The following is a 25,207-nucleotide window of genomic DNA, read 5'->3' as shown; positions in this document are numbered from 1 at the left end:
AAGTCTTGGGCCAGGCACGGTGGCTCACACCTGTGCACGGTGGCTCCTAGCACTTTGGGAGGCTGAAGTGGGTGGATTGTTTGAGTCTAGGAGTTTGAGACCAGCCTGGGCAACATGGCAAAACCCTATCTCTACTGAAAAAACAAAAAATCAGCCAGGCTTGGTGGCGTGTGCCTGTAGTCCCAGCTACTCGGGAGGCTGAGGTGGAAGAATCACCTGAACTTGGGAGGTCAAGGCTGCAGTGAGGTGAGATAGTGCCACTGCACTGTAGCCTGGGCAATCCAACTGAGACCTTGTCTCAAGAAAAAAAAAAGGTCTATTATTTGGGTCACAAGAGAGGCAAGCCTGAATTACCTTCCATCACGGGTTAACCAGTCTCCTTCCAGGACAGTTGAACAGACAGGCTTTAGTAGATGCTTGCACCAGATACAGTTTCCATGAAAAATTACAAAATTTAACCAAGATCAATTTAGTGTAACTTGATACTCCCATTTTGCAAGCAGCTCTTGCCCTTTGCCAGGAAAGACTTCTACCCCCGTATAGGGCAGGGTTTCCTCTTGCCTCCTCTGTCTCTCAGCTAGTTGTTGCCTGGTCCTCATAAGGTGGGACAAATTGTCTGTTGCCCAGGCTAGAGTGCAGTGGCACAATCTTGGGTCACTACAACCTCTACCTCCTGGGTTCATGCTATTCTCCGGCCTCAGCCTCCCAAGTAGCTGGAACTACAGGCACCTGCCACCATGCCTGGCTAATTTTTTTGTGTTTTTTAGTAGAGGCAGAGTTTCACCATGTTGGCCAGGCTGGTTTTGAACTCCTGACCTCAAGTGGTCCACCCGCCTCATCCTCCCAAAGTGCTGGCATTACAGGCATGAGCCACTGTGCCCGGCCGGGTCTGTGGTTTTCTGCTGTCTCCACCTCCTTCCACAGACACAGAGATAACGACAGCTGAATGATTTATACTTGACCTTTCAGAGCAGCCAGATGAAAGGCTGTGCAGGGTGCACGGCTCTTCAATAGCGTGTTCTCTGCTTGTTGGGAAGACATGCACTCAGCTGCTGTGTCCTTGTGTGGAGCTGCTGGAGCGGCCCCTGTAGGAACCACGGTGCAGAGTGTGCTGTTCTCTCTGCCGCATCCTCCCCCAGCCTCTGCCTCCTCCTGCTTGGCCTGGCTGTGGCTGGAATTTTTGCTTTACAGAGTGTGGGATGGAGAGTAGAGCAAGTCCCGAGAACCTGTTTCAGTGCCAAGTTGGATGTAGAATGTAGTAAAAGCAAAGCCTCTCTCAACATGGGCATTAAGTTTGTTTTGACATACTTGAGTTTATCATCTTTGACTCAGCTGAAAAGGTTGGGTTCCATTTCCTTGGCTCAAATTAAGGACCTTACAGCTTCTTACCATAGACTTTAACATATGCTTTCAGACATTGGCACCTATCTTAGGCACAAAATTAAAGACAGATTGAACTCATTAGATTCTTATTCTAGAAGAGTGGGGTTTTCACCACGGAGGTTTCTGTTAACGTTTTATTGATTTAGTTCCACACACTCAGGAGTAGATGGATTCTTAATATTTGTTTCCATTCTACCATCCATTTCTATAGTTCCTCACCTGAGGTCAGAATTGTTAGCATTCATGTCTGTAATCCTGGTCCCTTCGACGTCACATTGAGAGATGCCGTTTCTCTGGGAGCAGGTGTTCACTCTTCTGTTGGGCTTGCACCCTTTTGTCCCGGGGTGTCCCCTGCTTCACTCTGCCTCCAAGCCGCTCGCCCATCTGCTCCTTCCTACCGGCGTTCCTGCTTCTTTCTCCTGGGGCATTCCCTTTCCCTTAGTGCAAGCTTCACTTCCTTTAATAAAGCTGAGGAAGCCTGGAAAATACAGGATAAAATGGAGTTAATTTGACCCCTCCAAATTTCCAGTGAAGAATGGGTAGGAGTAAAGTGTTCTTCCAAAATCCTGCAATAACTATTTTGTACTCTCTAATTTATTTGTGTGTTTACTACATGGAAAACTAGTGACAAAAAAAAGGAGATAAAAAAGAACAATTCACTCGTAATCTCAGCATTATTTGTTTTCACTCTTTCTATATATGACCCAGTAGAGCATTTAAATATATATGTTAAGTTGCATGCTTATTTTTTCCTTTGTGTTTATTTTCTTTTCTAATTTTATTGTGGGCATTAGGCAGGATTGGACTATGTTTTATAGTTCTTTGCTGTTCCTCGGATGGCAAGCACAGTGCCAGGCACATAATATAAACAGTAGCCAGTCGATATTTTTCGGTTTTTACAGATTTGTTTAAACTATGCAACCTGTGATTATTTGTTTTGAATTAGATTCGAGTTGCCTCTGTGTTCTCAATAATATACATTCTAGTTTCTATTTTTTTTTTCTGCTTTTCTGTTAAATCTTTGGCTTTTTGGATTGTAACTGAGCATGATCTTTCTTGTTTCTGGGCATGCTGGATCAATCCAGACACTTAAAAATCCACTTTGTCAGTATAAAAGAAGCTTCAGGGTTTTCTTCAGGCTTTCTTTTCCCACAGTGCTTCCATTTAGGAGGGGAAAACGTCACTGAGCCTCTTAAAGGAAGGATCTCTGTCTTATTTCACTTCAATTCACCTAGAACAGTGCTTGAAATGTGGTGTTTGTACAGTAAATATTCTGAAGTAGAACGAATGAAGAGAGATTGTTTTAAATGTATTACTTTTATTATTTTAAAGTTACTAAGAAAACTTTGTAGATCAATTTGTTTTACTTGTTCATTCTATCTTATAGCATTCTTTTTAGTGGAGGTAGACTATAGGACATTAATCACCCAGAAGTTGTAGGATAGTTGTTTTTAAATGTGATCCCATGGGTGATATGTTCACCATTTGTCAGAAAGTTGATGCATTTAAGTAAAATAATAGCTTAATACCATGGATTGGGAGTCCCCCAGACCACCCCCAGGTTTGATAACTTCCATGCAAGACTCATCTTACAGTCATATTCTCAGCTGTGACTTCTTACAGCAAAATTATGTTGCATGCTCATTTTGTCATTTGTATTGGGTTTTTTTCCCTAATTTTATTGTAGATATTTGGAGGACTTAGATTATGTTTTGTAGTTCGTTTGTGTTCCTTAGATACAAAGGAAAATCAGCGAAGGGAAAAAGCACATGGGGCAGTGGAGTCCAGGGGAGACCCGGCACAAGCTTCCAAGGCTTTGCTCTCTGGAGAGGCACACAGGGTGTGCTGATTTGCCCCAGCAACGAGTTATGACAACACAAATGAAATGTCACCAACCAGGGAATCTCATTAGACTTAGTGCCAGAGTTTTTATTGGGGGTTGATCATGTAGGCACCCCTACCTTGCACATAGACAAATTCCAGACTCCCAGAAGAAAAATCCGTGTTCAATGTATGTCATATTATTTGTGCAGACAGTTTAGGTGCACACAGTGAGCCACTCTTATCAGTCTTGGAAATGGTAAGAACTTTCCCAGAATCCAAGCTCCCATTCCATCCAAGGGCCAACCTTGTTAGCAGTTCTATTGAATGATAGCAGTCAGGCCGGCTGCATCAACTCTTTTCCACACATCTATTCTTAGATCACTCTCAATTCCGGGATTGGGTGGTTGTAAATCAGATTTTATTTTATTGCATATATTTTCTGAAATTTAGAAATGCCTTTCTGAAAACCTCTTTTCCTACTGTTCTGAAGGGCCTGAAAGTCTGACAGTTCATGTTGTCCATTTGTGCATGAGGGTCGGAGTTGGTATCATATTAGTAACATTGCCAAGTGGATAAGCTCTCTCATAGTTATGAGAGAACTGTATTTTACGGAAAATTCCCTACAGAAAATCCTTTCCTCAAAAATGTGATGATGATACACTCAGATAGTCCCACGTAAGTTGACCTCCCACAACCCTTCCTACTCATCTGAAAGCAAAAATATTCCTAGGAGGAGTGGACAACAGCAGGGTCCTGACAAGGGCCAGTGGGGGAGGGAGGTTTAAAGATAAGAGGTTTGTACCTTCTGCTGTGCAGTAACTTTTTTATTGCTACTTCACTGTGGTTGGGGCAGTGGATAAACCCCAATTTCATAAACCAAATAAAGCCATTCTGATAAGGTGTGGTTAAGCCACACAGTAGGCCTCAGATATACGTGAATTTAGAGGTCTTTACATTTTGCATTTAACATGAATGACTTTTTTGATAATAAACTGGAACTATTTGTTTACCCAGTAAATATTAATCTTTTTTGCCTGCTTGTTTTATTTTATCTTGTTTTGTTTTATTTTATTCTATTTTTGGCAAGATGCAATGCTTGGTGCTTGGGTATACATTTTTTTCTTTCTTTTTTTTTTGAGACAGGATCTCACTCTGTTGCCCAGGCTGGCATGGTTGTGGCACAGTTGTGACTCACTGCAGCCTTGACCTCTAGGGCTCAGGGAATCCTCCCACCTCAGCCTCCCAGGTAGCTGGGACTACAGGTGTGCACTACCACGCCTGGCTAAATTTTGTATTTTTTATAGAGATGAGTTTTCTCCATGTTGCTCAGCCTGGTCTCAAACTCCTGGACTTAAGTAATCTGCCCACCTCGGCCTCCCAAAGGGCTGAGATTATAGGCATGAGCCACCGTGCCCAACCTCGGCTAGAAATTTAATTGTCACCTGACCAAGACCAAGAACTTGCTTTTAAGGAGGACTGTAACACAGGGTATACAAATGCAAGGATTATAAAAAAGTTTATCAGGAAAGCAGTATAGTAATTCAGAAATGCAATGGAGGGTGTCACAGAACACATGAAAAGATGTTGGATTCAGGTGATAACATTCATTCATTCAATGTATATTACATACCATGCTCTAGGTACTGCATGAAGGGCTTCATAGAACAATGAGCAGAAAAACACGTGCTTACCAATCATCATCCAGTGTAGTGAAGGGAGAGTGATGAGAAATAAGACGTTTAAGTAAGCACTGTAAGAAAACTGGGTGCAATCGATAATACTTTTTATGTTTTTTAAATTTTTGGCTTGATTTTCAGGTTACTGTTCAGAATCCTTTACTCTAGAAATAGAAAAATTATTTTGAATGTTTTTGAATGTTTTCTCCCTTTCTCTTTTTAGCTTATATCAAAGGTGGGTGGATCCTTAGGAAAGCCTGGAAGATTTACAATAAATGCTATCTGGACATCAATGCCCTTCAGGAGCTGTATCAGAAGAAGCTAACTGAAGAGTCCTTGACTTCTGATGCTGCAAATGATAATCACATTGTGGCTGAAGGGGTGTCTGAGGAGTCTCTAAACAGACTGAAAGGTGCTGTTAGCTTTGGATATGGCCTTTTTCACCTTTGCATATCCATGGTGCCCCCAAACCTGCTCAAAATCATCAACCTGCTGGGTTTTCCTGGAGACCGCCTGCAGGGGCTTTCTTCACTGATGTATGCAAGCGAAAGTAAGGACATGAAGGCCCCTTTAGCTACGTGAGTAGCTGTATTGCAATGCTTTGGTAGATAATATAGTCTTGAAAGTAAGTAAACGACAATCAAAGACTTTAAAGGAAACTTCAGGTAAAATGTTTGGTTGGTTGACAGGATGCTGTGTCTTACGTCTTTCGGTGCAACACCAAGGACTGTGTTCTGTGGTCATGGTGGTGGTTCTAAGCTGACTTTAGTTAGAGAACAAGGCGTTATTCACGAGTCTCACAAGTCATGTATTTTAAAACCTCAAATGATTTTAGAAGCAGTTTTTGTGACTTTGACCACAGTCTGTGAGATTCATGATTCTGATTTTTGGACTTAGGAGGTACAAATTTGATAAGCTGTTTCTGTGGTTCTGAAATTTTTATTCTTATACAGAATCCTCACATTGGGATATTTTCCTTGATGATTCAAGGTGGTTTCTTATACGTGACATGGATATTTTGTGCTCTTCCACTAAACTGAGTCATGTTATGTTCCTTGGTTTAAACTTAAATAATAATTATTTAAGCAGGAGAGCATGAGGAAGCTGGTATCACTATCTAGAACAAGAATTCACCAATTTCTACATCAGTTAAAAGTGATGTGATTTTTGTTTGTTTATTTTAGTCTGGCAAATATCTACCATTTGTAACTTGAGTAATTTAACAAGATTCCGGATATTCTTTGTCTAACATTACAGCACTTGTCAACATTTTCCCCAAAAATGTTGATATCCCAGAGGACCTTACTTGTATCAGTATTGAGAAATTTGGATGTTAACTTTTAATCAACTGATAGCTATTTAAAATATCTTTAATTTTTCATTAAAAAAAATATACCTCCCTAAACTCATTAAATTACACAGTTGTCCTTTATTAATGTGAATTAACAGGTTTGTTAACTTGTGATCATTTGTCTGTTTATATCTTAATATTTTATGCTTGTCTCTGATAAAGAAATGAATAGAATTAATAATGTAATTAGTATGAGATCCATTAGAGAACCAAATTTTATAAGCACACCATAAGTATGCGTTTACATAAAAATATTTGACATGTTGGTTAAACATTTTTGTCTGTTTATTAAATCAAATCCCAATGACTGTTTTGTTTACCTAGTTTAACATGGCCATTTTTGTTTTAAGTAATGAGTTTGGGGCAAGGGATCTGAAGTAGTTTATTAATTTGCTTGTTTTTTAAATTGAGCATCTTCAAAGGCCAGAGAAAGAGCCCTTTGTCTTATCCTCTCACCGATTTTAACCCAGTTTAGCATAATTTGTGTCTGTGGTTTCTGTATTTAAATTTATTCTTTTTAAAAAATTTTCTTTTTCCTTTTGATCTATTTATTTGTACATGATATTTAAAGTTAGATTCTGGGTTTATACCCTAAGTTTTGTGAACACAAGAGAAAACATTTTCCTTTTGCCAAAATAAATAAATAAATAAATAAAGCCTTTATTACAAGGGAACAGTAAATTCATGGTGACCAGTTACCTTTTCTAATTGGTACATGGATGAGTAAAGTGTAGAATTCAGAGATTTATGTCAGCCATCTCTTCAGCGATCCATCTGGAAGGCTCAGAAACACTGAATGCTCCTGTTACTTTATTCTCCCCTAAGGGAAGGGTGTCTTGTGATTTATATATTGTGCTGAAGTTGCAGTTTTCCAAATATTAACATTAAAATGGGGAAAGTCTCTGATTTTACTTCTTCAGAGACTGCATAGTAAGCTTTTTGGAAAGAGTAGTATTGGAAGAACACATACTGGTTTTTTGAAAAATGGAAACGGTATAAGAAAAGTTATGTGCTCAACGTTTCTCTCCCTCTTGCTCTAGATTAGCTCTGCTCTGGTATCATACTGTAGTCCGCCCGTTTTTTGCCTTGGATGGCAGTGATAACAAGGCAGGCCTGGATGAAGCCAAGGAAATTCTCCTTAAAAAAGAAGCTGCTTATCCAAATTCTTCCCTCTTTATGTTTTTCAAGGGACGGATACAACGACTAGAGGTACTGTACCTTCCTCATCTTTTTAAAATAAAGCCTCCGATGATCAAATCTCTGATTCTCACTTGAGGACTGGTATCAAAATGAGCCAGAATGTCACAGGGCCCGGGAGCATTTTGTTCTTTTGCCTTTCTTTGCATCATTGCTAGGGAAGACTCTTCCAGGAACCCAGGATGTTAGTCAGTTACCTTCTGTTCGGAAGATGTGGGCGAAATAGGGGTAAGATTCCTCATTGCTAATGACACAAGATTGGTGCACTTCCAGCTTAAGGCATGTGAGCATTATTTAATCGCTAGTTGAAAAACACAAAATACAATTTTTTTCCCTCTCTGAGTTACTAGTAATCTCTTTCTAAACTTTGATCTTGGCTAACAATTGACTTATACAAAAGTTACTGCCTTAAATATCAGGGCAACATAAGCTTTGAAATATTAGGAGCTTTTATCATATTTTCATATGCTTAATTTGGCTCAGTACTGTGTCAAGAGCTTTACACATGCTCTTCCATTTCATCCTCAGAACAACCCTGTGACAGAGGTATAAAATTGTCATCTGCATGTTATAGAAGAAATAAACAAGAATCAGAGAGGGCTTCAAGTAACTTCCTGTGCTTACCCAGTGAGTGGGCCCGGGTTGTCTCACTCCGGAACCAGAAATGCCCTGGCCTTTGGAGGAGTCTGCTTCTCCTTTGCATGTCTTTTTTTTGAGCCGGAGTCTCGCTCTGTCGCCCAGGCTAGAGTGCAGTGGCGCGATCTCGGCTCACAGCAAGTTCCTCCTCCCGGGTTTATGCCATTCTCCTGCCTCAGCCTCCCGAGTAGCTGGGACTACAGGCACCCGTCACCATGCCCGGCTAATTTTAGTAGAGACGGGGTTTCACCGAGTTAACCAGGATGGTCTCGATCTCCTGACCTTGTGATCCGCCCGCCTCGGCCTCCCAAAGTGCTGGGATTACAGGCGTGAGCCACTGCATGTCTTTTTATCTGCTTGTTTGAGGTTATGAGGATTTATGGAAAAATGAAAATATAAGAAATGAATCATACCTTTGAAATAAGATAGCTGTTAGAGTAGCTGCTCCGTCTACATTCTTACCAATAGTTATCAGTGAATCAGTTTGAGATTTTAACTGATAAGTGAATCAGTTTGAGGTTAACCAGGCACTCTGAGAAATCAGCCCCCATGAGTCCTTTTGAAGATTTTTGCCTAGAAAAGCTTTCATGGGCACAGGAATGATTTGTTATTTTTGGGGTGGGGATGCAGGCAATGGAGTGTATATTACTTTCCCAGTCATTTTTCTCCTTCATAAAGTGACTCCTTAAATCTGAAGACCTTGCAGAGCAATTTTCTAAGCGCTTTATATATGGAAGATGTGTTTTAGAGATTATACTAGCAGTTGAAAATTGAGGTATAAGCTAGGCACGGTGGCTTATGCCTGTAATCCCAGCACTTTGGGAGGCTGAGGCAGGTGTATCACCTGAGGTCAGGAGTTCGAGACCAGCCTGGCCAACATGGTGAAACCCTGTCTCTACTAAAATTACAATAAACTAGCTGGACATGGTGGTGCATGCCTGTAATCCCAGCTACTTGGGAGGCTGAGACACAAGAATCACTTGAACCTGGGAGGCAGAAGTTGTAGTGAGCCGAGATTGCGCCACTGCACTCCAGCCTGGGTGACAGAGCAAGACTCCGTCTCAGAAATAAATATATAAAATAAAATAAAATTGAGATATAGTACAGAAATCCCACCAACATCTGAATTATTTAAACTTGTCTCCAAATTGTTTTTCTTCTCATTGTCTTGAAATTGTTTTTCTTTGCATTAAGGCTCGTGAGCCTTGGGTTGTGTTTCTCCCTTTTTTCTCTCACTCTTTTTTTACCTTTTCCTTTTTGAAATGGGGTCTCACTCGGTTGCCCAGACTGGAGTGCAGTGGCACAGTCATAGCTCACTGCAGCCTCAGCCTCAACCTTCCAGGCTCAAGCGATCCTCCGACCTCAGCCTTCAAAGTAGCTGGGAGTACTGGTGTGCGACACCATGCCTGGCTAATTTTTGAATTTTTATTTTTAGAGATGGAGTCTCCCGATGTTGGGCAGTCTGGTCTCAAACTCCTGGGCTCAAGAGATCCTCCATCCTTGGCCTCCCAAAGTGCTGAGATTATAGGTGTGAGCCACTGTGCCTGGCCTCAGGATGAGTGCTTTCTTAGATTTAGATTTCTTAAAGGGCAGACATAAGTTCTGAGTAGCTTTCAACACAATGATACAGGGTTTAGTGTTTAACAGAGATTTGCTGGGTTTAGTGTTTAACAGATGTTTATTACAAGGGGACAGTAAATTCATGGTGACCGGCTACTGTTTCTAATTGGTGCATTGATGAGTAAAGTGTAGAATTCAAAGATTTACATCAGTCATCTCTTCAGTGATCCATCTAGAAGCCTAAAGTTTAAAACTGTGTGCAGCAGGGCAGTGAGGCACCTTAGCTTTGGGCATTTGTTAGGATTCTGTCCCTTTATTCTGCTGATGAACGAATGTTCTAAATTGGGTTTTGAAGTTGTTAAACAGAAATGTGAAAACCAGAATTTATATTTTGTTATGCTTGCCATTTGAGTTAATTTTTCATTTTAAAACAAAATTGCTTACTTTTTGGTTAAGCCAATAACTTTTTTTTTCCAAAAATCTTACTTTGACATGGTTTTAGTTTGTGCCACCACTAATTCCTATAAAGGATTGAGTGAACTGAAAATAAGCAGTCGTTCCTTGTTGTCAAGATGGTTCTAGAAATAAGGAAGCCACAGCTTCATCAAAGGATTCCTGTAAATGTGGTTTTTGGAGGTACATAGTCCACATTATAGCTCTTAGTAGATATGTAGTCTTTTGGGGGTAGATAATTGTGATCAGAGTGCAGAAGGTAGATGCTAGAACTCCTTCACAGTTATGCGACTTGCTTACTTAACTGGTATTTAGTTTTAAGAAAAAACACACAAGATCTGTGACTACTGTTACTTTGTGAGCTGTAGCTTTAGGGCCAGACAAAATATGATGAGTGTTTCTCTTTGGCTCTTCCCAAAGGCCCAGAGGATGAAAAGATTTTAAGGCTAACGTGAAATATGGTTGTTATTAACCTCAAGGTGCCCGGACAGCAGTGTTTCATTGATCTTCCCAGGTATGTGTAGGAAGGTGTCAGAAATGACAGTGTCATCCTTCATTTGCAGATGAGGAACTCTGCCCAGGGAGGCTGTGATAGAGCTCTTGCAAAAGGCTTTTTGTAAGGTCTCGAAGGCCCTGACTCAGTTTATGAAACATACATGACTCCTTCCAATGAATTTGCTTACAAAGAATTTTTTTTCTTTGCAGCGAGCATTTAGGTTAGGAGTAGGGCCCCCTGAGCTCTTTTTATCAACACGTACTCACAGAACATGGTCTAGGGGCTCTAATTTAGGGCAGGCGCATCATATAACACCATCTTTGTTTCTTCAGTGACTCAGAATCTGTGAAATTATTTGAACAGCTGCTTTTACGTAAGCTTGCTAACATGCAGGGTGACCAGCTCAATCTGTGCCTGTAAGTGTTCATTCTTCTGTACTCATTATTTTCCAATCCTGTTCAGTGCACACTTTTTCTTTTAGTTTTGTTTGCTTTTTACGTACTTTGCCCTTCACTGTTTGGGACTCCGTAGAGTGAATATGGGAGGATTTCTTCCACAGATCTGCTTCTGTCATGCCACTTGCATAAACCTTGTTGTGGTGACTTCGCTGTTTTCTGTTATGGCCTCAGTTGATGTTACAGTGAAGTGCTACACCGTGGTCGTGAGGTCCGTTTACACCCCAGCTGGTGAGCACAGGATCCTCTTTGCCAAACTGCAGAAAGAATTCCCTTGTTTCGTTGCCTCCGCTTCTCCCCGCTGCGTGTCTATAGTACCGCGCCTCGAACCTTCTCTGCCCACTCATGTTGTCCTTACAACTGATCCTGTCTTTCTTGACTCCTCTCATGTGACTTACTGCATTGCTGAGGGGAATGAATGTGTGAATACAGTACCAGCATGTGGCAAACGCTGTCTAAGTAATGGTGTGATGGTGGTTATTATTCCTACTGAGTGCTTAAGCCTGGGAAGTCAGGTATCAAATTTTCATTTTATTTTTCTTTTGGGGAAAAAGAACTTGTTTGGTGTTGAGAGCTGTCAATAAAGCAAGGCCTGTGATTGGCAAAAGTGGGTATGGGTGTAGCTATAGGAGGTGTAGGTACTATACAGCTGTTTACTTATCCCTGAATTTCCACAATGCAAACAACATTTAGGAGGCTGACCAGTGGGTTATTTAGGAATCTCAATTTTCAAGTGTGAATTGGTAGTTATAATTTTGATTTTCTGTATTTTCCATTAATATTCACTTAATTTTCATTCAGTTAAACCTATGGTAGTGTTATATCCATTAAGATACAAGCAATTAATGAGTATTTTTCTTGATTATTTTTATAATATTAGGGACAAGTCTATATTTTCATAAACTATTTTCAGTTCTCTCTGCCCTTTCTTCTTTAAGCAATACAGATTTACACAACTTTTTTCTCTTTCAGCTTTAACAATCTACTTTGTATGTGGCATGTAAGGATTTGGTTTTCTGTAAATAAACCTTACATGGTGTGACTAGTAATGTAACACACATACCTTACATGGTGTGACTAGTAATGTAACACACATACCTTACATGGTGTGACTAGTAATGTAACTAATTTTTAATATTATTTACCTCTAAATGAGTGTTCAGATATTCAAATAAATGAAAGTAGTTTTCTATAAAGTTAATGAACATATTCTAACAAAGTTCCTATGCAAATATTTTGAGAACGGTTTTTTTTTTTTTTTTTTTTGAGACAGAGTCTTGCTCTGTCACCCACGCTGGAGTACAGTGGCGCAATCTTGGCTCACTGCAACCTCCGCCTCCTAGGTTCAAGTGATTCTCCTGCCTTAGCCTCCCGAGTAGCTGGGATTACAGGCGTGCACCACCATGCCTGGCTAATTTTTGTATTATTGGTAGAGACGGGGGTTTCACCATGTTGGCTAGGCTGGTCTCGAACTCCTGACCTTTATTTTGAAACTATCTCCTGAGCTTGAGGCCATACATTGTGAATATCCGGCATGCTGACATTTTAAAACCTTAGGTTTGGTTTTTGGAAATCGAAATCTGAGCCTAGCACAGGTCTGGCCCTCAATGTATGTTTGCCGAATGAATAGATGAGGCTACTTGTAGAAAAATCTATTGCTCTATGTCATTTATTTTTTAAGAAATGACATTGGTTATCAAGGACTATTTACTTTTCTTGTGGCACCTAAATGTGTTTCTGAAGTCAGTTCCAAAGAAGAAGTTGCAAAAATGTCTTGATAATTGAAATAAGAAGATGATCTCCTAAGGAGGGGTCCACATCAGCTGTTTAAATTCCAGTGTGCTGGCTAAATAATCAGTTTCGTTTCTTAAGAGTCACATTTTTATTTCAAAGATGGGATTTTAAAGAACTGAATTAAATTTAATTGAAGTAAAAAAGTAAATACATTAAATGAACTTTATCTTTTATATTTGTATGGGTGTATATTTGTCACATACATATACATGCAAATAGATGTTAACATACACACAGACATAGGTAAAAATCACATTGGTGTCTTCACCTCATCTGCACCTCTTGGCTCCAAGTGAGCTCCAGATGTATTGGCGACATCGTCTGTAGCGAGTCAAGAATGGAACAGTTCGGATTTCAGTATAGACTAGGGTATCCTGCCACGTTGAAGTCATCAGGTAGCTATGGTCCTGCTCTGGGAGCCTCATTATATAATCTTTCTCCTATTTGAAGCTGCCTTGTTTGTTTTTTCTGAAGAGACACAGCCCTCTCTGCCCATCCACCACTCTGTTGTGTCCTCCCCCTCCCTCGCTCCATTCCTGCTGCAAAAGGGACAATGATAGGATGCGCTTTGCAAACCCTCTCGGTGTCTGTGGAGACGGCTTTGATGCTTGACCTTTACGTCGCCATATTCGTGTCGCTCTGGTTTGCCAGTTCCTTTTAAGAGGGTGGAGGTTCTTCCCCCTCATTTTCAATTCCCTGTGAAGCTCTGCGTGAAAGACTTCCTTTACACTTCTGTCCCCGGCGTGCCTGTGTTCTGTCTCTGGACCTTACCTCCGTCCATGACTTTGGGTGCCATCAACTGTGAGAGGTGCCTTTTTAAAGTGGGCTTTAGTGCTTTCTTTCTGTATGTTTATTAAGATAAAGTTCCATTTTCCATCAGTGACCCCCAGAATAAGTGGGAGGTCTCTGTGATTCTTTAGCCCATCAGTTCATCATTGTGACAGGGACAGGAGAGTAGATGTTGACCTCTCTGGTGATTTATTTATCAGATAGAGGAAGGAACAGGGAGACCCAGGGGGATCATGGAGAATAGGGCCAGTGCAGAAGGGCCTGTGCTGTCCCCCATCTCTGGGGTATGTTGACATTATCAGAGCTGTTTGGTGGCTGTGTTTCTTTGCATCTGTTGAAGGGCAAGCCCGCCTCTTGTATTTGGAACAGCATGCCTTGTCAGCATGATGTAATGTTTTTATTTATAGGATCAGGGAAAAGGCAATGCAGGAAGAGAAATAATTCCCTGAAGTTCTGTTAATTGTAGTCTTCTCTTCCTCCATCCTATGTGACTCTGTTAATGCTCAGGCACCAAAAAAGAAGGTTTCTGTTTATTCTTAGAAGTATACAAAATGAGAGATTGATTTAATTTGGTGTAGAGGAGATGGAGGATGTATTTGTATCTCACTTTCCAGTGAGATAAATCCATATTGTGTGGCTTAATGACTGTTTACGGAAATGAGAAGATGTTAGTAATCCCAATACACTTGCTGTCCTTTTAACCCTACCTATCTGTTTGGTTGAAAAGCAAGTAGAAGGTTAATACTGATTTATATCCCTAAGCTTATTATGTGTGCCTAAGAGGATGAGCTTTCCCTTGCCTAGCTAGTCCTAAGGTAGGAGGCAAAAGCATAATCTATTGCTAGGTAACCTTTATAGCAATATTGCTAAACCGATTCTGCCACTCAGCAGCATTAGTGCTGAATTCCATGTCAGTAAGTGGGTTGCTGTAGGGTGTCCTTCTGCTTGCTACAGGTGACAAGGAGATCCTCTCATTTCAAAACACATACATAATTATTTTAAGATGTTAAGCAATTGTCATAAAAGTAACCTAGTGATAATTACATTCTAAGCTATTTTACTTAAAATTATTTTGTAATCTTTATACATATGAGACTTTCTGCGTTTTGTTTACAAATCTGGTGTTTACAAGTATTAACATAGTTTTTTAAATAAATAATTGATAGGCAGGCAGACTACTTAGATTTCCCTTGTGTTAATAATCTGCTGTTTTCCTGTCGTTGGGAAATTGTGGCTGGGATATTTGACTGTTGTTCCCCAGTATTTCAGTGTGATAGCAAGTACTGCAATAAATATTTCAGTATATATGTTTTTAGTTCCTTATTAGATTATAGCTCCAGTGGTAGGTAGCCTTGTTAAAAGCAAGGACTATGAACAGCTCTGTGTAGCTCTTACATGATGAGACATTCTCAAGAAATAGGGGGCCAGAATATATTCATTATTTTGTGCATGGTATCAGCAATCAGTACTCTACCCTGTAGTTTCGTTTGCTTATTTTTATTTCCATAATGATACAAATTAAAGTAGTTTAACATTTTTAAAAATACTACTGAAAAGATACCCCATGTTTTGTATCATAAGTCTCAGTATCGTTAAGATGACAATACTTTCCTAATTGAGCTACAGATTGAATGCAGGGTCTGTCACAATCACAGCATATATATATATATATGTGTGTGTGTGTGTGTGTGTGTGTATATATATATTTTTCCAGAAATTAACAAACTGATCCTAAACTCAAGGGACCCAAAATAGCCAAAATAATATTGAAAAAGAAGGAAAAAATGGAAAGTGGAAAAAGAAAACTCCACTTCCTACTCTCAAAACTTACTACAAAGTGATCAAGACAGTGTGGTACGAGCATAAAATAGACATATGGATCAGGGAGAATTACATTTATGATTAATTTACTTTTTTTTTTTTTTTTTTTTTTTTGAGACAGAGTCTTGCTCTGTCACCCAGGCTGGAGTGCAGTGGTGTGATCTTGGCTTACTGCAACCTCCACCTCGTAGGTTCAAGTGATTCTCATGCCTCAGCCTCCCAAGTAGCTGAGACTACAGGTGTGCGCCACCATACCTGGCTAATTTTTGTATTTTTGGCGGAGGCAGGGTTTCACCACGTTGGCCAGGCTGTTTTCAAACTCCTGACCTCAGGTGCTCTGTCCACCTCAGCCTCCCAAAGTGCTGGGATTACAGGTATAAGCCACCACGCCTAGCCTTATGATCAATTTACTTTTGACAAGGACATCAAGACACATCAGTGGGCAAAGAATAGTCTTTTCAGCCAGGCATGTAGCTCAATGCCTATAATCCCAGCACTTTGGGAGGCCAGGGCAGGCAGATTGCTTGAGCTCACGAGTTTGAGACCATCCTGGGCAACATGGTGAAACCCCGTCTCTACAAAAAATATAAAAATTAGCCAGGCATGGTAGTGCATATCTGTAGTTCCAGCTACTCGGGAGGCTGAGGTGGTAGGATGGCTTGAGCCTGGGAGGTGGAGGTTGCAGTAATCCGAGATCATGCCACTGCACTCCAGCCTGGGTGACAAAGCCAGACCATGTGCTGGGACGACTGAATGTTCACAAATGCAAAACAATGAAGTTGGACCCTTATACTATACATGAAAATTAACTCAAAGTGGATCATAGACCTAAATGTAAGATCTAAAACTATAGAACCCTTGGGTTAGGCCTTGGTTTCCTAGACATGACACTAAAAGCACAGCAACAAAAAAATAAATAAATTGAACTACATCAAAATGAAATATTTGTGCTGTAAAAATACAATCAAGAAAGTGAAAAGACAACCCACAGAATGGGAGAAAATATTTGCAAGTTATACATCTGTTAAGGGACTTGTATTCTGAATATGTAAAGAACTGTTACAACTCAATAATAAAAAGACAAGCCAATTTAAAAATGGACAGTGGATCTGAAGAAACATTTCTCCAAGGAAGATAGGCAGTATCATAAATCACTAAGGAAACAAATCAAAACCAAGTAAGATACTGTTTCACACCCACCAAGCTAACTACAGTAGATGAGACAGCCAATAACAAGTGTGGGCAGGGTGCAGAGTGATTGGAACCCTCATTCATTGCCAGTGGGAATGTGAAATGGTGCGACTGCTCTGGACCCAGTTCAACAGTTCCTCAAAATGTCAAACTATATGAAACAGCAATTTCACTCCTAGGAATATACACAAGAGAAATAAAAACCCCACTCCATATTATTATCCATAATAGCCAAAAAGTGGCAACAGCTCAGATGTCTATCAACTGATGATGGATAAACAATATGTGATATATTCATACAGTGGAATATTACTCAGCAATAGAAAGGAATTAAGTACAGATACATACCACAGCATGGATGAACCTTGAAAACATGTTATGTGAAAAAAACCAGTAACGAAGACCTTATGCTGTATGATTCCATTTATATGACATCTTTAGGACGGGTACATCTACAAAGGCAGAAAATAGATTATTGCTTGCTTCAGTGTGGAGGTAGGTGAAGGAATGGTAGGGAGTGACTGCTGATGGCTACATGGTACATAGTTTCTTTTGGGGGGATGAAAATATTTTAGGCCGAGCACAGTGGCTCACACCTGTAATGTCAGCACTTTGGGAGGCTGAGGTGGGTGGACCAGTTGAGCCCAGAAGTTTGAGACAAGCCTGGCATTGTGGTGAAACCCCATTTCTACAAAAAATTAGCTGGACGCACACCTGTAGTCCCAGCTATTTGGAAGGCTGAGGTGGGAGGATCATCTGAGCCCAGGATGTTGAGCCTGTAGCGAGCCGTGAAGACCCGAGACCCTGTTTCAAAAATATATATTTTTTAAACTTAGATTGAAGTAGTAGTTGCATAACTATAATATTACTCTATGAATAGTCTAAAGGCTTATTAAATTGTACACTTTAAGTGGGTGAATTTTATGGTATTTGAATTTTATCTCAATAAAGATGTTTTATAAAAGTATTGGCCAAGTGCGGTGGCTCATGCTTGTAATCCCAGCACTTTGGGAGGCCTAGGCAGGCAGATCACGAGGTCAGGAGATCGAGACTATCCTGGCTAACACAGTGAAACCCCGTTTCTACTAAAAATACAAAAAATTAGCCGGGCGTGGTGGCGGCGGGCGCCTGTAGTCCCAGCTACCTGACAGGCTGAGGCAGGAGAATGGCGGGAACCCGGGAGGCGGGGCTTGCAGTGAGCCGAGATCGCACCCCGGCACTCCAGCCTGGGCGACAGAGCGAGACTCCATCTCAAAAAAAAAAAAAAAAAAAAGTATTGAGAGTGTGCATTTTCTGTATGATTTTATACAATCTCTTTTTCTTCAGATGTAAGTTGTTGATTAAACCAAGTTTGATGACTTTCAACTAAGATACACAGGCATACATCAGAGACATTGCGGGTTTGGTTCTAGACCACTGCACTAAAGCAAATATCACAATAAAGTGAGTCCCATGAATTTTTGGGTTTCCCAGTGCATATAAAAGTTAAGTTTACATTGTACTGTAGTCTCTTAAGTGTGCAATAGCATTATGTCTAAAAATATGTGTATACCTTAATTAAAAAAAAAAAACTTTATTGCTAAAAAATGCTATCAATCATCTGAGCCTTCAGCAAGTCGTAATGTTTTGGCTAGTGGAGGGTGTTGCCTAGATGTTGATGTCTACTGGCTGATCAGGGTGGTGGTTGCTGAAGGTGGGGGTGGCTGTGGCAATTTCTTGAAGTAAGGCAACAGTGAAGTTTACCCGCCGATTGACTCTTCCTTTCTCAAATGATTTCTCTGTAGAATGTGATGCTGTTTGATAGCATTTTACCCACAGTAGGACTTCTTTCAGAATTAAATCAATCCTTTCAAACCTTACATCTACCTTATCAACTAAGCCTATGTGATGTTTTAAGTCTTCTGTTGTCATTTCAGCAGGGTTCACAGCATCTTCAGCAGGAGGAGATTCCATCACAAGAAACCATTTTCTGCGCTCACTCCTCATAAGCCCCTCCCATCTCTTCATGTTTTGTCCTGCGATTGCAAGTCAGTCCCATCTTCAGGCTCCACTTCTGATTCTAGTTTTCTTGCTATTTCTACCACATTGGCTGTTCCTTCCTCCACTGAAGTCTTGAACCTCTCAAAGACATCTAGGAGGGTTGGAATTAAGTTCTTCCAAACTCCCATTAATGTTATTTTGACCTCCTTCTATGAATCCATGTTCTTAATGGCATTTACAGTGGTAAATCTTTTCCAGAGGGTTTTCAATTTACTTTGCTCAGAACCATCAGAGGAAGCCATGTCTGTGGCAGCTATAGCCTTATCAAATGTATTTCTTAAATAATAAGACTTGAAAGTCAGAATTACTCCTTGTTCCATGAGCTGCAGAATGGATGTTGTGTTAACAGACATGAAAGCAACAGTAAATCTCATTGTACATTTCCATTAGAGCTCTTGGGTGACCAGGTACATTGTCAATAAGCAGTAACGCTTTGAAAAGAATCTCTCTTTTTTTTTTCTTCTGAGAAGTATGTCCCGACAGTGTGCTTAAAATACTCAGTAAACCATGTTGTAAACAGATGTGCTGTCGTTCAGGCTTTCTTTTTCCATTTATAGAGCACAGGAAGAGGAAGAGTAGATTTAGCCTAATTGTGAAGGGCCCTCTGATTTTCAAAATGTTAAGTGAGCATTGTCTTCAACCCAATGTCACCAGCTGAATTTGCCCCTCGGAAGAGAGCTACCCTGTCCTTTGAAGCTTTGAAGCCAAGCATTGACTTCTCAAGCTATGAAAATTCTAGATGGCATCTTCTTCCAATAGAAGGCTCTTTTGTCTTCACTGAAAATTGGTTGTTTAGTATAGCCGCCTTCGTCAGTGATCTTAGCTAGATCTTCTGGTTTTCTTGCTGTGGCTTCTCCATCAGCACTTGCTGCTTCACCTTGCGCTTTTACGTTATGGAGACGGCTTCTTTCCTTAAACCTCATGAACCAACCTCGGCTAATCTTGGGCTTTTCTTCTGCAGCTTCCTCACCTCTGTCAGCCTTCAAAGAATTGAAGAGAGCTGGGATCTTGCTCTGGATGAGGCTTTGGTTTAAAGGAATGTTGTGGCTGGTTTGATCTTCTATCCAGACCACTAAAACTTTATTCGTATCAGCAATAAGGCTGGTTTGCTTTCTTATCATTCGTGTGTTCCCTGGAATAGCACTTTTAATGTCTTTCACGAAGTTTTCGGCTGGGTGCAGTGGCTCACGCTTGTAATCCCAGCTCTTTGGGAGGCTGAGGCCAGCAGATCACCTGAGATCAGGAGTTCAAGACCAGCCTGGCTAACATGGTGAAACCCCATCTCTACTAAAAATACAAAAATTAGCTGGGCGTGGTGGCACATACCTGTAACCCCAGCTACTTGGGAGGCTGAGGCAGGAGAATTGATTGAACCTGGGAGGCAGAGGTTGCGGTCAGCCAAGATCGCACCATTGCACTCCAGCCTGGGCGACAAGAGTGAAACTCTGCCTCAAAAACAAATAAACAAACAGAAAACTTTTCCTTTGCATTCACAACTTGGCTAACTGGCATAAGGCACCTAACTTCTAGCCTTTCTCAGCTTTCAACATGGCTTCCTCATTAAGCTTAATGATTTCTAGCTTTTGATTTAAAGTGAGAGACTTGCAATTCTTTCTTTCGCTTGAACACTTAGAGGCCATTGTAGGGTTATTAATCAACCTCAATTAATGTATCTCATGGAATGGGGGGCCCAAGGAGAGGGAGAGAGAAGGGGGAATGGCTGGTTAGTGGAGCAGCCAGATCACACACAACATTTATCAATTAAGTTTGTTGTCTTACGTGAGCACGGTTTGTGGTGCTCCAAAACAATTAAAATAGTAACATCAAAGGTCACTGATCATAGATCACCATAACAAATCTAGCAGTCATGAAGAATTTGAAGTATTGGGAGAATTACCAAAACGTGACACAGAGACACAAAGTGAGCTCATACTGTTGGAAAAATGATGCCAATGGACTTACTCGATGCAGGGTTGCCACACACCTTCTATTTGTTGAAGAAAAAAGGCAGTATCTGTGAAGTGCAATAAAATGAGGTATGCCTGTATTTCTTATATATTTGTCCAAATTCTAAATGTTTAATATAAATATTAGTGAAGTTAATTATATTTTCCATCTATTATATTACTTTCATTGTGAGAACTAATGTTGCCTTTAATCGTGGGAACTTCGAACATTCAGACCTGTACACATTGTTGTTATAATGATAGACTCACTTCTCCAGAAATGAAATTTATCTTCCGTCCCAAAATAAGATTTATAGACTATTCTGTTTTTAAATTGTAAATGGATATTTAAAAACTATCTTACTGTATTTTCATGCCTCTTTGCATGTGAGATATACATACGGTTTTATTCTGATCCCTTCTGTAAATCAGGGATGTGCTTTTGATTCGAGGATATTTTCTCTTCCTGTCATTGAATCAAATTCTTAAAATAGATAAAATCTTTTTTTTTTACTTTTTGTGTTTTATCTTTATACTTTTTATTTTTAAATGAATATTATATAGCTTTGATAATTGTGATAAGGGGACTTAAAAAAGTACATTGACAAGTAGAATTAAAAGATAAAATTATAAACCACAAACTTTATTAACATAAGCTCTGTCAAGTTCCAGACTCTTTTGTAAGTGATGGTACCAACCATTTAGTCTATCCTTAAAGAACTATGGGTCCTGGGAATTTAACCATGTCAGTGCAGTCTTTTTTACAGTGCGGTCTTTTTTACATAATTAACTGAAGAAAAATCGGTGCCCTTTAAAATTAGAAAACAAAAAGAAGTCAGAGGGAGCCAAATCAGGACCGTAAGGTGAATGCCTAATGATTCCCAAGGAAACTCTCACAAAATTGGCCTTGTTTGATGAGAGGAATGGGCAGGAACATTGTCACAGTGGAGGACTCTCTGGTGAAGCTTTCCTGGGTGTTTTGCTGCTAAATCTTTGGCTAACTTCCTTAAAACAATCTCATAAATAGCAGATGTTATCGTTCTTTGTCCCCATGCCCAGAAAATCAACAAGCAAAATGCCTTGAGCATCCCAAAAAAACTGTTGCCATCCCCTTTGCTCTTGCTTTCTTTGCTGTGACTAGGCCACTCCCACCTCTTTGTAGCCATTGCTTAGATTGTGCTTGGTCTGCAGGATTGTAGTGGTAAATCCATGTTTCGTCTCCTATTACGATTCCTTGAAGAGACGCTTAAGGATCTTGATCCCACTTGTTTACAATTTTGATTGAAAACCAACTGTGCCCATGTCTGCAGGTGATCTGGGTGCAGTGGTTTTGGCACCCATCAAATGAAAGTTTGCTCAGCTTTTTTGGTCAGAATGGTGTAAGCCAAACCAATTGAGATGTCTATGGTGTTGGCTATTATTTATGTAGTCCCCTTCAATTAGGGCATGAACAAGATTAATATTTTCTTTGCAAATCTGTGTAGATGGCCTGCCACTTTGGGCTTCATCTTCAACATCATCTTGGCCCCTTCATAAACTTAGTTATCCGTTTGCAAACTGCTGATTCTGATCCCTTCTGTAAATCAGGGATGCACTTTTGATTCGAGGGTATTTTCTCTTCCTGTCATTGAATCAAATTCTTGAAATAGATAAAATATATTTTTTTTACTTTTTATATTTTATCTTTATACTTTTTATTTTTAAATGAATATTATATAGCTTTGATAATTGTGATAAGGGGACTTCAAAAAGTTTGGGGAATTATTCCCATAAACTTTTTGTAAAGTGTCAGTGATTTCACCATTCTTTCACCCAAGCCTCATCGTAAGTTTTATGTTTGTTCTTGCTTCCATTTAAATGCAGAATTTATGTTGGTCTGATAGGGACTCTTTTCAAATTGATGTCTTATACTTCTTAGTGCCTCAAAGTAGATCCTGCTCAGACATGTTATAACAAGTTAGTATGGGCTTATTTTGGGGTAAAAAAATTTGAAATTCATGCATAGTTTTATTATAATGCACATTATAATATAATACAATATATGATATTATAATATATAATATCATATATGACCATTTTGAAGACCCTGCATATGCCTTAAATAAAACAACATCATTATTGCCTTTAAAATATATGTTATATTATTTTTTGTCCACTTGTTCTCTTACATACATGCATAACTCTCAGTTTCTCAGGTTCTCTGTATTATGGGGAAATTTGAATTTTACTATGTTTATAATATTTCTTAGTCACTGAGGATATATCTTCATTTAGTCATGTTACCTTTTATTTCTCCCATTTTGACTATAAAATTTTTGCATATGTCTGTCCTTTCTTATATATAGCAAGCAGGGGTCCAGATGAGTAAGTACTTTGTGAAAGTGTGCATGGTTATTTTAGGATTAAGGAAGACCTAGAATTCAGGCTTTCTTTCTTTCCTTTCCTTCCTTTCCCTCCTTCCCTCCCTTCTTTCTCTCTCTTCTTTCCTTCCCTCCTTCCTTCCTTTCTTTTCTCCCCTTTCCTTTTCTCCCCTCTCCTCCCCTCCCCTCCCCTCCCCTCTCACTTCCTCTCCCCTCCCCTTTCCATCTGTCTGTCTCTTGCTTTCTTGCTTTCTTTTCCTCCCTCCCTCCCTTTCTTTTTTCTTTTCTCTTCATCTCTTTTTCTTCTCTTTTTAGATGGAGTTTCGCTTTGTCACCCAGGCTGGAGTGCAGTGGTGCAATCTTGGCTCTTTGCAAACTCTGCCTCCTGGTTCAAGCAATTCTCCTGCCTCAGCCTCCTGAGTAGCTGGCATTACAGCTGAGTAACCCAACAGCACACTTGGCTAATTTTTGTATTCTTAGTAGAGATGGGGTTTCACCATGTTGGCCAGGCTGATCTTCAACTCCTGATCTCAAGTGATCCTCCTGCCTTGGCCTCCCAAAGTGCTGGGATTACAGGCATGAGTCACTGCACCCAGCCTGTACTTTTTTTTTTGAGACGGAGTCTTGCTCTGTCGCCCAGGCTGGAGTGCAGTGGCGCCATCTCCACTCACTGCAAGCTCCGCCTCCCGGGTTCACACCATTCTCCTGCCTCAGCCTCCCGAGTAGCTGGGACTACAGGCGCCCGCCACCGCGCCTGGCTAATTTTTGTATTTTTAGTAGAGACAGGGTTTCACCGTGTTAGCCAGGATGGTCTCGATCTCCTGACCTCATGATCTGCCGATCTCGGCCTCCCAAAGTGCTGCTTTCTTTTTTTAATCCAGTGTTTTTTCTAGTATATCCCACTGCTTTTATTTGCTAAGTTACAGAAATGTGTGTGTGTGTGTGTATATATATATATAGGTCTTAGTTTGGGCTACTATAAAAGAGTACCATAGATTGGGTGACTAAAAGAACACTTATTTCTCACAGTTCTGGAGGCTGGCAGGTATGAGATCACAGTGCCAGAAGATTGGGTGTCTAGTGAGGACCATGTCCTGGTTCATAGATGATGGCTTCTTACTGTGTCCTCAGATGGTGGAAAGGGGCTAGAGAGCTCTCAGGGGTCTCTTTTATGAGGTCACAAATTGCATTCATGAGGGCTTCACCCTCATGACCTGATTACCTCACAAAACTCCCACCTCCTAATACAGTTCCAGTGAGGGTTAGGATTTCATGTATCAGTTTTGTGAGGCAGAAGCATTCAATCCATAACAATGTTATATATAATATATAACTTATATATGTAACTTAGCAATTAATATGTATACATATTTAAATGTGAATATAAATATTTCTGGGACTTGTTTTTACTAGGCTTTAGGAATAAACCTGATTTGTTTTTAATGATTTGACTAAAACCATCTCTTTCTTACATTTTGGAGAAACAAATCACTTACAGTAATTAAACTGCCATTAAACGTTGGAAGGAATTCTCATGTAACTTACTGTTATGAAATTCCCTTTTGAAATCAGTTTTTTAATAACTTCCCCTATTTCTTTCTATAATGTTACTATATATTTACTTATATCCATTTTAGTTTTATGTTATAGTTTTCTTTCCAAACATATAACTGAACACTAGTTTCAGATCTGTAAAAACGTGGTATTATTTTATTAGACTAATTTGTGTTTTCTTAATTTTATGATTAAGCTTTTGGATTATCATATTGGTTTTGAGAGAGAGAGAGAGATTGATTTTTTTATCAACTCATTTTTAAATTTCCATTGTTTCTAGTTTCCCTTAACTTAGCTTGTTTTATAGTTTTTCTTAATAGTTTATCATAACACATTTGTTGTATTCGAATAGTTTGATATTGGTGTTGTGGGATTAGGGATTTGATCTTATTCCCTAAATGGAAATTTGGCCTAAATTTCTTTATCTGTTTTACTTGAGAGTGTTTAGGGAGGCTGAAGATTTTATTAAATGTTCATTGTGATGTGTCTTAATTATCTGATTATGATTATAATTCATCTTACGTCCTTTAGTAAACTTCACAGGAGGCCTACTCTGAGTCTGTGGCCTTTGTCCTCTGCCTGGCAGAAACCCGGGGTTTAGAGCTTACCCCTGGAGGCCACTGCTGGGATGAATCCTGGCCCCTCCACTCTTGCTGAGTGACCTCGGACAAGATCCTTCAC

General features: G+C 39.9%; 1 protein-coding gene and 1 long non-coding RNA gene across 5 annotated transcripts in view; one reads left to right on the top strand and one right to left on the bottom strand.

The window, feature by feature from the left end:
- The window catches only part of LOC105465096 (tetratricopeptide repeat domain 39C), a 120,068-nt gene that overhangs the window by 61,875 nt on the left and 32,986 nt on the right, over window positions 1–25,207 (top strand). For all 4 annotated transcript variants that reach the window (XM_011713325.2, XM_071085526.1, XM_011713336.3 and 1 more), the window contains exons 5-6: window positions 5,107–5,461; window positions 7,275–7,443. In XM_011713325.2, coding sequence (XP_011711627.1) covers window positions 5,107–5,461; window positions 7,275–7,443 — 524 coding nt within the window. The remainder of the gene's footprint in view (window positions 1–5,106; window positions 5,462–7,274; window positions 7,444–25,207) is intronic.
- On the bottom strand, window positions 1,505–24,149 carry LOC105465116 (uncharacterized). The gene is made up of 3 exons (XR_977298.3): window positions 24,000–24,149; window positions 16,975–17,078; window positions 1,505–1,861 (listed from the first exon to the last, which is right to left on the bottom strand). It is a non-coding gene; the product is annotated as an uncharacterized lncRNA (long non-coding RNA).

Source organism: Macaca nemestrina, chromosome 19 (assembly GCF_043159975.1).
Source record: "Macaca nemestrina isolate mMacNem1 chromosome 19, mMacNem.hap1, whole genome shotgun sequence".
NCBI classification, from domain to species: Eukaryota; Metazoa; Chordata; class Mammalia; order Primates; family Cercopithecidae; genus Macaca; species Macaca nemestrina.
The sequence above is the reverse complement of the archived record's forward strand: the minus strand, read 5'-3'. Positions and strand labels throughout refer to the sequence as shown.